Source organism: Rhamphochromis sp. 'chilingali', assembly GCF_963969265.1.
Source record: "Rhamphochromis sp. 'chilingali' genome assembly, chromosome: 17".
NCBI lineage: Eukaryota > Metazoa > Chordata > Actinopteri > Cichliformes > Cichlidae > Rhamphochromis > Rhamphochromis sp. 'chilingali'.
The window spans coordinates 20,624,702-20,638,337 of NC_137944.1; the positions used below are offsets into that span (position 1 = coordinate 20,624,702).

Below are 13,636 nucleotides of genomic sequence, written 5' to 3' on the forward strand. Positions count from 1 at the left end.
GTTTAGGAATACCCTGCCAGAGCAAACAGTGTGTGTGTGTCTCTCTGTGTGTGTGTGTGTGTGTGTGTGTGTGTGTGTGTGTGTGTGTGTGTGTGTGTGTGTGTGTGTGTGTGTGTGTCATACAATGACTGTGGAAGTGGTCAGGTGGGGTGCAAACAATCTATAATTGCTGAATATAAAACTTCATTTTTCTTTTTTTAATGAAGACGGTTGATGGACACAAGTGTCCATTCACAGAGCAGAGACACAGCAAATAAAACTATACTATATATACTCAGTATATAAACAATATGTCGACTTGTTTGGTCAAAGAGAAACAGGATAAGTGGTAGGAAATTAATTATTTGAGCACAATTGTGATATATGTTATTTTTGAAAGCTGAATAAATGGTAAAATAGTTTAAGATTTTAAACAGATAACGCTGTAAACAGATTTACAGCTTCTTCTGTTTTTAGGTTTTGACCCCCTGGACATGAGTTTTAATGTGTAATGCATTAATGAATTTAATACCATGAAGTCTAAGTAAAAGAGAATGATGACAGGTAATCTAACCCCATACTATAAGAATATCTCATTTCTATCTTTCTCCCAAGTCCTGAGTGTCAGAGAGTCAAACATATGAATCCAGCTGAAAATGATTTCCTTTTATTTGCACCCCCCTCCCCCCTTTTTCTTAGCTTTTCTTAGCTCTTACAGAGTTACTGAGTTACAAAGACTGTAACACATGTTCACAGTAGCCTCACCATAATTTGCTTTTACATCAACAAAAATGAGTATAATTTAATTTACATTGTTACATCTTTTTGTATGTTTTTAGTCGCAGGATTGAGAAGTGTTTTATTTAAAATGTGCATATTTACCCACAAAAAATGCAGTGCTGTGCACAGTCAAAATCTGTAAAAATACAGTTCAGTGCACCAGTTTGAAGCATTTTTATCCATGCTACTTTTTTACTGTTAATTTTCCTGTGTTTTTTTAACCTCTCATTGAGTTATATCATTTACCATTTTGGGAAATTTCCATACAAATTAGCAATAAACTGGGAGACAATGACTCTGTGCTGAGTGTTGCTCATATATAAGGAAAATCCCAGTAGACCTGTGATTCTGTTTAATCTGCATTACTGATACAGCTTAAAGTATAAAACTCCTTTATTTTACTCAAAGAGAAGTTTAAAGGAAGGACCTGTATATCTATATGTTATTATAGAGTATTAGTGGTATAAATATTTAAGTAAGCGTATAAAAAGTGAAATTCTTCTGCTGCCTTTGTTTTCTCCTTTGCATTTCAGGGGGAAACAAATCACGTTTCATCTCCTCCGAACCCGAGCAGTTGTCTAAGTCTGCACCTGAGTTTTGTTGAAGCTTGAGAAACGGCTGGGGAGACGTTTCCAAACTGGTTTGATGGAAGTGTTTGCATGACAACATGCCAGCCTTTTGCTTATGAATGCTTTCGGGCGCCTTTATATGGAAATCCAAAAATTACGTTTCAGATTCAGTTAAACCGTCAGCAGTGTGTGTGCGTGCATGTGTGTTCCTGTTTGTGTGTCTGAGGATGCGTGTGTTTGCGTGCCCTGTTGGTGATTACTATCCTCCCTTGTCCAATTTGTTTTACAGAGCACCTGGGCCTTGGCTGAGCTCTCTCTGTGTACGTGTGTGTGTAAATGGGACTGCTAGATAAATACAGGTGGGGTCCCTTTCTTCTGACAACACACAGACTGAGTGAAAGAGCAACAGAGAGACAAAAGAAGGAAATAAAAATGTTCTATTCAGCTCTGTTGCCTACCTCCTTCCAGCTTTATTGCTGCATTTTAAGATGCATGTGATTACAGAAGAAATAGATTCAACAACACCAGAGAGGTGCAAAATTACAGCGAGGGCTGTTACATTACACAAGAGCGGCTTTTACCTAAATGCACCCAAGTCTGTGTTGACTCATAATCCATGCACGACTCATTAACGCTGCACAGAAAACAGAGTGAGATCAAAATAATGGTTGTACATGTGCTTTTCTCTTATCTTTACCTCCCCCTACATGACTCCCGCCTGCTGGAATCTCAGCCATGGGGCGAGATGACAGCTGAAATCGTGCGAGGGCTAACGTACAAGCTGCCACAAGCAGGCCAAAGCAAGACTGGAAAGTCAGGGGCCACGAGCCACCACATACTTTTCGTGTGTGTTTGTGTGTGTGTGTGTGTGTGTGTGTGTGTGTGTGTGTGTGTGTGTGTGTGTGTGTGTGTGTGTGTGTGTGTGTGTGTGTGTGCAACTGTGAGGTGAAAGGTGTATCCTGCATTCCAGGCGTTTTTTCGCAGGAGCAGCAGCTTGTCTGGACTTGGCTGGGATTTTGTGTCTGAGTCTACCTGTTTGAGTTGAGAAGCCCACAGCTGAGAAGGAGACAGGGGTGTGGGTATGTGTGCATGTAGGAGGGGGGATGTTGACATTCAGATGGAGGTTAGATCAAGAAGAGGTGGAGGGAGGGGGTGGATGAATGACATGAGGGGTTGCAAACACATGCTTGAACATGAATGAAGCCAAACATAGAGGATAAGGTTGACTGCAGCATGGGTGCTCGAATAATATTAGCTTTGGTGTCAGAATTAATACTGATGACATCCATTAAGCTTCTTCTGGTTATCCAGTTCAAGGTTTGGAGGGGATCATAGGCCTAAAGGGTACACACTGGACACGGTGCCACCCACAATTGAACAAGCAGTTAAGAAAATGGATGGATTGACTTTGTCAGTGTAACGAGCTGTCCCAGGTGTCTCTGTGCTGCTGATGCAGTGGGTGTCATTGATGCAGGCTCTGGACGCGTGGGTTTCCCTCATACAATCCACTGAGAGACTTCTCTGGTTAACTGGTGATTCTAATTTGAAGTGTTTCTTTGTCTTTGTGTGATAGACTCCCAACCTCTGCAGCTTGCCTAATGACATTCAAACTACTACTTTAAGTTGCTCCCATATTCACCAAGAGTCACCAGAGCAGTTAAGTCTGCATTTTTGATTTGGCAGGTTTTTGCACCAGACACCTCGCAGGACCAAATCGGGGCATTTTCACTCATTAGGTGAATGTGTGACTGTGCAAACCACTACACTGCAAAACCACAACAGAAAAGATCCTTGAGGTAACTTAGAAACCACAATTTCTCCAGCATTGCAGCTCTGATGGTCTGCAGCACATGCAGGCAGTCCAACCACCCTTAAGCCCAATTTTTCTCAGTAATGAAACAAAGCGTTGCAGTGGTACTGACACAGTGCCTTTTTACTCAATTCGAGCACGCAAAGTGCTTCCTGCTACAAGTCACATTCACCCAATCACCCAAACATTCATACACCACTTTTCTCTTTGTGTGAGCACTTCTGGTAACATTCACTCCTTGATGGATGCTTTAGGGGAAATTTGGGACTTCTGCCCAAAAGATACTTCAGTGTGTGAGCCACGGATCGATTCGCTGAATTTCTGATAACTCTGTAAATAACCAGCGCTCTACTGGTATCTGGTCTCTAAAGGATTATAGTTAATAAAACTGTCCAAAACTTTCATAAAAACATTTTGTTGTCCTTATAAACTGCTCTTCACATATTTCATTTTTTAATCCTTCAGTATTTCTTTGTGTGTGTCCTTGTGTGTGTGTGTGCCATAGTCTCCAACCTATTTACTTACCCTCTTTCTACCCTTTAATTAGTCTGTCAGAGCACTTTAAACTAACCGTGTGCAATGTACAAACCTCAGTTTCACATTGTCAGATTTTGGTAACTTCCAGGACCGTAAAAAAGATCTGCTTTGTCTGATAAACTACAAATTCCTTTAAATTTGTGCTAAAGCTGCCTTCCAGTGCTGCTGACTCCGTTCACCAACGGTCACAGTTGAAATATCAGAGAGCTGCTGCTGGTGAGCTGTCACCACCTTCACAATCAGCCTCTGTTTGACCAGCTTATGTCTGCCTGACCCAAGACCTCACCTCTCCTTCAGCTGCACTCTGCGAGGATGTAGGCGTGTGTGACTGCGCGGAGGTAAGAAATTAACTTCCCTCTCCCCGAAGGCATGATATGCCCTTGTGATGTGATTTCTCGGAATCAGTTTTAATGAAACAATGAACAGAAACACTCGTTTCCTCAGACTGGGTTGATATCGGCGGTTTAATCTTTAATCGGGTTGATGTCTCTTTCTTCTTTTCTTCTTTCTTTTCTTGCCGTGAAATAACCTTCCGAGCGCTTCCCGTGTTGTTTACATCAATAAAGCCGGGTTGCTGAAGCAGCAGTGAAAGTTGTCGGCTAGTGGATTTGTTGTGACTGTGTCACCGCTTGTGTACAGCCTGACTGGTCTGGCAACATTGTGGCATGTCACAGTGATGCGAGCCGTGGTGTGGACTGCGGCTAAACCTGTTGGTTCGGAAAAAAAGGGAAAGCGCGAAAGGGGGAGCAGTGAGAGGAAGTGGCTAATGGGGAAGATGAAATCCAACTTCCTCTACACTAAACAGCCTCCAGAGGAGAAAAGGAGGCCTTGTTCACCTCTGACAGGGGACCTTTCTCCCTCTGTGTGCGGTTTTGCTGCCAGCCTCTTTTATTTTTCTTCTTAATTCTGCTTAACCTCGTATAAAGTGTATAAACAACCAAAAAAAGTAAACATTTGACAGCAACATAGCAAAAAAGTAATTTACACCATGATCTGGGTGTGAGGAAGGAAAGCCCTCATGGTGGGAGGAGAAGACCCAAATGGAGGAGAAAAAAAACACATCTCTTGCTGTCTGTGGCAAACCCTGCTTATTCATACTCACAATGGACAGCCAGATAATATTCTCCTCCACTGTTGAAGCTGACACCTGGAAGATTTGCTTTCACACAGCCCCTAAGGCTGGAGAACCCCACCCCAAACCTAAGCTAGCAAGTCCCTGCACAACATCCTCCAGGGTGGGGGAATCTGAGCAATGTGTGGCTTTTGTCAACCCACCCCCTACACACGCTTTTCTTTCTTTTACTGTCTGCCCCCCTTCTCAAAGCATAATCACATCCTTCTCTCTTGAGAGATATTTCCCTCTTTTCACAAAAGACTGAAAAGATTATCTCTCTTTTCTTGGTATGGGGAGGTGGAGGGGGTGCGCAACAGGCCTGCTGGAGGCTTTTCTCACAATGATAATATTTCTCTCAAGAAATTCATGACACCTGTTGAGATGATCTCCAACAGGAATATGGACCATAGTGCCTGATAGTGGATAAAAATAGATCCTCCTCTCTCTCTCCTACCCAAACACAGTGGCTGGATTACTCTAATGTGATGAAATGAACAAAAACACACAAACAGCAGGTTTTTTCCTGTTTTTTTATTCACACTCTTATTAATAATTTGGTGTTATCGAGACAACTTGTCTGCATATCCATCGTGTGATGACTGCAGTTGCAGAACATTTACATATTAGCTGAATTTAGTCAAATAACGAGTGGCGGTGAACAGCTTCACTGTGACCAGTGTCAACGACAGAAGAGATAAACATCTAATGCAGCACAGTGAACCACATGATGGTGCGTACAGGCCGTGCTGCTGCAGTGTTTGCATAGCACTGCGTGGTTAAAATATGTATGATAAATGTAAAAGTGCAGCAAACCTTTGAGGTGAGATTGTTACGATGACACGTCAGGATGTTAAATTTTACTCCTGGTATCATGTGCGTTCCAGTGTTAGTGGACGCTGGTGGCACACTAACAAATTCCTCCACACATCATACAAGTGTTCACTGTGGAGCACGGCCGGTTCCTCCTCCAAAGAGGCCCCCTAGTGTTTTTCTGAGGGAGCTCATTTCTTTTACTGTGGAGATTTTGGGACTCTTTCTGTACCAACTGTTTGCTTGTGTAGCAAGCAAACATCCACCTGTAATCCCAGTGAAAGACACAGAGAAGAGACAACACCAGTGATGAAACACTTCATAATAATTACAGCAAAATGAAAATATCACAGCTTACCCCTTTATTCTAGTGTAAGTATTTGAGTTTTTATTTTTTGAGTATTTAAGGTAAATATAATTACATTGTTATTTCAAATAAAGTGCGTTGAAATTCCATTTAATTACAGGTGAATTACGCCCTTAGTGATGGACCTTATTATGAAGTGTTACCTGACCTGACATATATAAAATAGCACCATCAGCACCACCAGCTGAAAACCTGGCATATCTCTGTATGGTGTGGAGTGTGGCCTCAACAAATTAGAGGAACCCGGATAAGTGGAGGGCAAAGAAGAAGTGGCAGACCTAAAAAATCTACAGGAGATGAGCAGTATCTGAAAGTCGTGTTCTTAAAAAACAGGAAGAAAATCCACCAGATAGATCTGGACCTTCAGTTGATCCATCTGTTTACTGAAGGCTCATCAGAAATGGTCTCAGGGGAAGGAAGTATGGCTGAAAATCAGTGGTAACAGAGTTACAGACTGCTGAAATGTTTGATTGAAATCATTGTGACTGTACATAGATGAGGTCTGGATGAGAGTCCTTCAAGAAGCTGGAGAACTACTCCTCAAGAAATTGCAAGAAATTTTGGCTAAGAGAGTTCAGGCTGTGTTGAAGAACAAAGATGTTCATACTTTGGTATGAACATCTTTGTTCTTCAACTTACTGACATTCAATTCGATGGAGTTGTACAAACACTGTTTCTGCCTTTTATCTTGTATTTCCATATGTGTTTACAGATGTTTCAATAAATTGCTGCGCCTGCTTCCCATTTTCATAATTTTCACAGCTTAAGGGAAAACTTTACAGGGAAAACTTTTCAAGGTTGATGATTTAGAGTTGAAAATGCAGACGTTGATAATTATTCTTCATTTGCTCACAACAAATTAAATATTGTAAATAAAGATTTTCTATTTGAATATTTCATTCATCAAGATTTTATTCTTTTTGAGCAGTGTATACAATAGTAAGATTACCATGTGTCAGTACAGAGGAATAATGTCCAATTTTGACTAATGTCCAATTTTAATTAATGGTAATAAAATAAGTCCAATTATGTGAAACGATTACTTTTACATTTTCACAAAATTTATTTTCACAAAATAAATGAATGAAGATGAAAACCCAAGCGTAATATTTGCACTTTTGTGCTCTAAAGATCAGTATTAATGATACAAAACTGGGTACACAATGAATTTTAACTCAAGGCCCATCATATTATGTTTAAATCAAAAAGCTTGACTTGATTTCTCAGTCAGTGTTGGTGTGGAATCCTGTACATGAAACTACAGTGACTGATCTAAACACTTGTACCTCTGTAATTCAGACACTAGGGGGCGACAGTGGCAACATTCTGTGTCTTCAGCACGTCGATTTGAACAACGGTGCATTCAGGGATCCCTTCAATATTTGTACATATCAGCTCACCTTTTATTTAGATTTGGTTAACCTCGTATGCTGTTCCTTTACTTTCTGCATCTCAGAAAAAGAATTTTGGCTGACCACGAAGAGGACTTTTATGGTATATTATGTTACAATGATACTTAATGAACAAACGAGCACAGGTGCACTTCTGATATCTTTAATGACTGATTATTACCTTATCCTGTAATTCGCAATGCAGTTTTATATACGATGAGAAAATGTTTTATCTTGTATTTTGTTTTTATAATTTTTGTCCAAATACAGTCTCTTAAGTAAACATTTTTAGTCGCTAAAATCAGTGAAAGTATATAATTACCGACTCTTGTCATGGTCAATGAACAGAGCGTGACGTTCACCTGTTAGTGTGAACTGTGCAGCTGTCACATTTGAGTGTGCAGGCACCTAGCAAACGACACGTACTCCCATTTTTTAAAGGTAAGGGCTCTTATCTCTGTAAACATTTATTCGCTATAATATAAGAGTATATAGCTTGTCTGTAAGAATGCTACTCCCGGCGAGCAGTGAAATCTTCATATGGTTAAACCGGTCGGCGAAGCTAACACGAATAGCACGTACAGTGTAAACGCTACCAACTGTCAGCTAGCAGCTGGATTAGTGAAGACAAAGTGACGTTAACTTGCAAATTGTGTTGTAAAACAGAGGAGAGCAGCAGACAAACGACGAAACCTCAAAAAGCAGTAAGAGCTGAGTAAATATATCACCGACATTAGCCATTTTTAATGACTAACTAACAGGAACCAGTGGAGCTACTTAGTTTTTAAAGAGCAGCTTGTTTAAAAAAAATGGCGTTAACGTGGTTTTACAACACTTCACAACATTGCTGACCAACAGAGGGCTATTTATGGAAGCGTCTAGTGAGCAAGGCCACATTACCAAGTCCCTGGACCCCCACAGTGCAGTCTGTCAGTCACAGTGTGTGTGTGTGTGTGTGTGTGTGTTGGGGGGGGGGGGGGGGGGGGTGTATTTCTGCCCCCTAAAAGCAATCTAAATGATAAAATCTGTTGCTTTTTTTTGTGGCCCAGCATTGTGTTGTTGTTCAGCAGAACCTTATTTTTGGTCTATGGGTTAAAGGTACCACACACTCAGTGACTGTTTGTCCTGTAGTTATGAGCCTCGACAGACATCTTGGTTACATAACCAAACCTTTACTGGTATCCACCCAAACCGTTATCAAGCAAGGTTCTCACTCACTGACAATCTGATCTGCAGAGAACAGGCTAAACTAGTCAATTAAAGCTAAGATCAACATTTAAAAGCCTGTAAGAGCATGAGAAAACTTGTTCCTTTGGTTGTAAAGCTTGTAAAAATGCCAAAATGTAATTACCTTGTAGCATAAAGCTGACAAACCCGGTCCTGGTCCCCCAAAAAGGGGGAAAGTTACTTTCTCTTTGAAATGAGAAAATCACAATGGTAAGTGTTTGTAATATTTAGTGCACTAATACTGTCAAACTTATTTTACATTGTGGGCCACATAAAGCTCGTGTTGATCTTAAGTGGGCCGAAGCAGTGAAATCAGTGTTTCTGTCAGCATAAAGAAGTTTAACTACTTACTATCTATAGTAGACCGTAAAAATGTCATGTGATTGTTTATCTATAACTTAATTTGGTGTAATATGACCATTAGGGTGATGTTTATCAGTGAAGGTAATGCTGTAAAACTGAAACTTAAAATACAGTTAAAAGTCCAAAATTTATGCCATACTTCACATTTTCCAAAGCCATTCAGTGGGCTCGTTTGAGTCTGTGCCAGGCCTCTTTTGACCCCCAGGCCTTATGTTTGACACTGCTGCATTAAACCCTAAACTGCATTTAAGGAAGTCCTTGATTGATCACTGTTTTCTAATTGTTTATGAGCAAACATGGTATTATTAAGCTGCTCCTTACACACAAAAATAACCGTAATTAGTTGTTTACTTACTGATTGCTCATGCATAAGTATTCTGTCCTTACATCTTCCTCTCTCTGCATTCCCAGCATGGCACGAGGGCATCAGAAGATTCAGTCCCAGCAGAAAAACGCCAAGAAGCAGGCGGAGATGAAGAAGGCCAAAGGTCACGATCAAAAGACGGCGGCCAAGGCAGCGCTCGTATTCACCTGCGCTGTGTGCAGAGTAAGTATGACCCCTCAGAACTCCCAAATGAGGGTGGGAGTCATATTTGAAACCAAATGCAGTGCCTTTTCCTCCAAATCCTCCTTTCCTTTAACAACTGTTGGATGTTTCATTTCTTCTCACAGTCTCAGATGCCGGACCCCAAAACCTTCAAGCAGCACTTTGAGAGCAAACACCCAAAATCCCCTCTGCCCCCTGAGTTAGAGGGAGTGGAGGCGTAGGTGGTCGTCGACATGGATACTAAACTCTTCAACCCTGTGCCGGCTCTGCTCTCGTCTCAGTCTGACAGCAACGGATGATTTCACGTGACCAACATGAAGCACTTGTCTATTAATTCTTTAACAGGCCGGGTCGAGTCCGGTGTGCTCGTCTTCGAATACATGTCACAGCAGACCTGTACGACCTGTGAACGATGAAAAGTTGTAAAAGGAGATGGCTTCTTATTCAGCTTCCCTGAACAAACTGGCGTATTGGAGTATTTCTTGCTGCCCGCTCTTGTCTCTTTACGCTTTAGCTTTGGTGGATTGATCGCTCGAGATAAATGCACAGTGTTTGCTGAAGTTACAGCGGTGACAAAACTGACCTCGTCTTCTTAATTAGTGCTTTGAGCGCTGAATGGAAACAGGGACTGTGAATCTTTATCCATAAGTGCTCAGAGCGTAAATCGTCCTCGGTCGTGTCTGCCTGGTTATTACTGCATATTCTCATTTTAATTCATCATAATTTCGTAATTGTTTCAGTAAAAAAAAAAAAGTGACATTTTGATAGCCATTTCCAAGCTGCTGGATGAATTGTAAACCAATGAATGTATGCTCCAATGATGAATTGTTAAGTCATTTTATTAAAGGTTCACTTTGTTGTAGCTCTGCTTTGTGTGATAATGTTTTCTGGCAAGGATGAATTTCACTGATACATTATGTGTTTAAGCAGGTAATGTTATCACAAACAGTCCCTGTGTTCCTTCACTCTGCTTGTGTGTCGGTTGTTTAATTTTGTGCCGAGTAATTTATTGTCTTCCTTCCAAAGTCTCTTTTTTACTTTCTCCTGCCTTCTAAACCTGACTGTTTCTTTTCTTATTACTCAGCGAGGCTGCATGTGAGAACCTGTTTGCCCTTCGGGATTAATGGTCTTTGACTCAGAATCTGGGCAGAACAAAGTCTGTGCGATGTCCGATTGTGAGACTAGCTTGGGCAATTACCGTGGATTTACAGCGAGCGAGTGGGCGTCCAGCTCCACTCTTTCCAGGCACCGCCTTTTCTTAAACCAAACTGAGTATTCCCAATAGTGAGATAGGATTATCTACTGTTTTGGGCTATAAGTGAGGAAAGGACAACCTTGAACAAGTCCAGGCGTGAGCCTCGATTCCATTCCTGAAAACGGCTTTAAAGTGGATCTCTGGAGATCATTTCCAGTGCCATGTTTTTATTTTTTGCACTCTGCTAGATTCAGTTCAAATTCTTTCTTATGCATCTTATATTGAGCCTCTGTACAGCTCAGTGCATCCTGTGTAAAACAAGCTCTGTGGGCTCCTTCAACTTTAATCTGACTTTCTCTGATTTGCTGCTTCTCATGTCTTAGTCATTTAGACATGGTTAAGATAACTTGCTGAAGTTCAAACTGAGCATCAGAATGGGGAGAAAATGTGATTTAACCGGTTTATGGTGATTGGTATTAGACGGGCTACTCTTGAGTATTTCAGAAACTGCTGATCTACTGGGATTTTCCCACATTTCCTCTTTTTGACAGATGGCTATGTCCAGTGAAATGTCTCTGTGTGAAATCCGCTTTTTGATGTCACAGTTCAGAGGAGAATGGCCAGACTGCTTCAAGCTAATAGGAAGGCAACAGCAACTCAAGTAACCATTCACTATAATAAAGACATGCAAAAGAGCATCTCTGAATGCAAACATTGAGCCTAAAAGCAGATGAGCTACAGCAGCAGAAGACCACACAGGGCGCCGCTCCTGTCAGGTAGGAATAGGAAACTGAGGCTACAATTCACACAAGCTCACCAAAACTGGAAGAAGACTGGGCAATCGTTCGGTCTCAAATTCCTTTGTGACATTAGGATGGTAGAATCAGAACTTGGTGTCAATAATGTGAAGGTATAGACCTATCATGCCTTGTATCAATAGTTCAGGCTGCATATGGTTTAAACCCCACAGCCTACCTGAGTATTATGGCTCCCTTTATAACCAGTGTACCCATCTGATACGTGATTATATCATATCACAAAGCTCAAATAATGTCAAACTTTTGTTGAACATCACAATAAGATCAGTGTACTCAAATGGCTTCCATAGTCACCAGATTTCAAACCAATAGAGCATTGTTGGGATGCTCTATTGACAAATCTGCAGTAACTGTGATGCTATCATGTCAGCATTGACATTAATCTCTGAGGAATATTTCCAGCACCTTTTTTAATTCTGTGATACCTCTTTAACCATCAGGTGTACCTAATAAAATAGCCAGTGAGTGTACAGTGATCACTGATCACGTCATTTTCTCTGTGCTGTTAGTTACATAGTAACTGTCGAGCAAAACAGATGAAAACAGGCTGGATAAATAAATACTGGTAGTTACACAGTTATTACATTTTTAGTCTCGTGACTGTAAGGCTGTCTTTTTTACTTCAGTTCATTGCATGACAGCATACCGTGCTTGGATAATGACCACTGGTTTTACACTCCTTTTTGTGAGGCAGTGTGGGACGCTTTGGGTGTGCTGCATAGGCTGAGTGAGTAATACCGGACACACCCCGGGAGTAGAATAAAATGTGTGAAGCCTGAGTTTTTGGCTTACGGCTTACTCACATGTAGGCTGGCCCGGTTTATTATAAGCATCCACCACTTTAATAGTATTTACTGTGCGACAGAAAATGAGGAAAATCATAAAACTTTTATGTAAATGAATGTCATTTATGTGTCATCAGCTCTCACCCACCAAGAACTGAATGTATCTGGATACAGAGCTTTAACTGTAGGGATGGCAGGATGACTCACAGAGAGTAACTGGCAGCTGACATGAACATCATCCCAGGAGGTTCTGACATTTTTAACTGAATAAATTAATCTCCTCTCCCAGCTACACAGAGCTTTACTCACCGGTTTAAACACAAATATGTACAGGAAGTGACAGAATCGGTACCAAATATCAAAAACAAGTTCAAATTGTGCATCTGTTACCTTGGATCAGCTGAAATGGCTCAATGTGCAGCAGTTAACAATCAAAAACCTCTAAACCATTATGCAACTCGGTCTGCATAAAGAGGTCTTTAACATGTCCAGTAATGACAAACGCTTCACTTCAGCTGAAACACAATAACTGCAAGAATATAGTGTGTAAGCCAACCATGCAGACATGGCTACAACCACACCATTGCACTTCATGTGTGAAGTCACTCAAACCATAAAGACCACACCATCTGTCTTCTTTGTCATAATTAAATCATTTAGGGGGAAATGTGGCTTGACTTCCTTTAATTCTGACTACTCAGAAGTAACAAACACACACACACACACACACACCACGGTCAGTGAGACGCTGCCTGTTGTTTTAGTTGTTTGAGCAGCTCGGCCAAATGACTCACAACCCACATTGTTCCCCAGCCTCCTCACACATAATCCACATCCTGCCTTCCCATCTGTAAACTTGTGAATCAAAAACACAACACATGTTCATTCATATAAACACATACACATATGTAAGATTTTTTTTTCTACAGCCTGTCTTTGATCTCAACATGCAAGAGTCACAGGAAAAAAATGAGAGCACTCGTACAAACTCGTTACAACTTAATTAGGTTAAGAATTTCCCTGTGGCTATAGATCATCTATTTTCAGCTCTCATCGCACTAGTGAGAAAGAAACACTGAAGCACCAGCTTAACTCCAGTGTCTGGGCATCGTGGCACCTGCTGTGTTGTTTCGGTGTTTCTGTGGAACAATATTTTCATTCATTTAGTTTATGTGTGGTGTAATAATAGCTAGTGATCAACATGTCCAGCAGGAGGTTGGGAATATTTATTTGTATTTGTCAAACACTGCTTATCTACCTTACTCTAGTTCTGCTTGGCCACTGATTAGCACACCTCTAATTCTAAAACTTCTGTGCATGATTTATGTCTCTAAGAAAGTACTG

At 41.0% G+C, this 13,636-nt stretch overlaps 1 protein-coding gene across 2 annotated transcripts; it reads left to right on the top strand.

Moving 5' to 3' along the window:
- Window positions 1-3,889: 3,889 nt before the first annotated feature.
- Window positions 3,890-10,356, top strand: znf706 (zinc finger protein 706). 2 transcript variants are annotated; one of them, XM_080862822.1, is made up of 3 exons: window positions 3,890-4,013; window positions 9,359-9,494; window positions 9,620-10,356. In XM_080862822.1, the coding sequence occupies exons 2-3, from the start codon at window positions 9,360-9,362 to the stop codon at window positions 9,713-9,715; spliced, it is 231 nt and encodes a 76-aa protein (XP_080718948.1). In that variant the 5' UTR covers window positions 3,890-4,013; window position 9,359; the 3' UTR covers window positions 9,716-10,356. The 2 variants fall into 2 exon arrangements, with proteins under 2 accessions (XP_080718948.1, XP_080718947.1); XM_080862821.1 differs by lacking the exon at window positions 3,890-4,013 and adding an exon at window positions 7,692-7,798.
- Window positions 10,357-13,636: the final 3,280 nt, after the last annotated feature.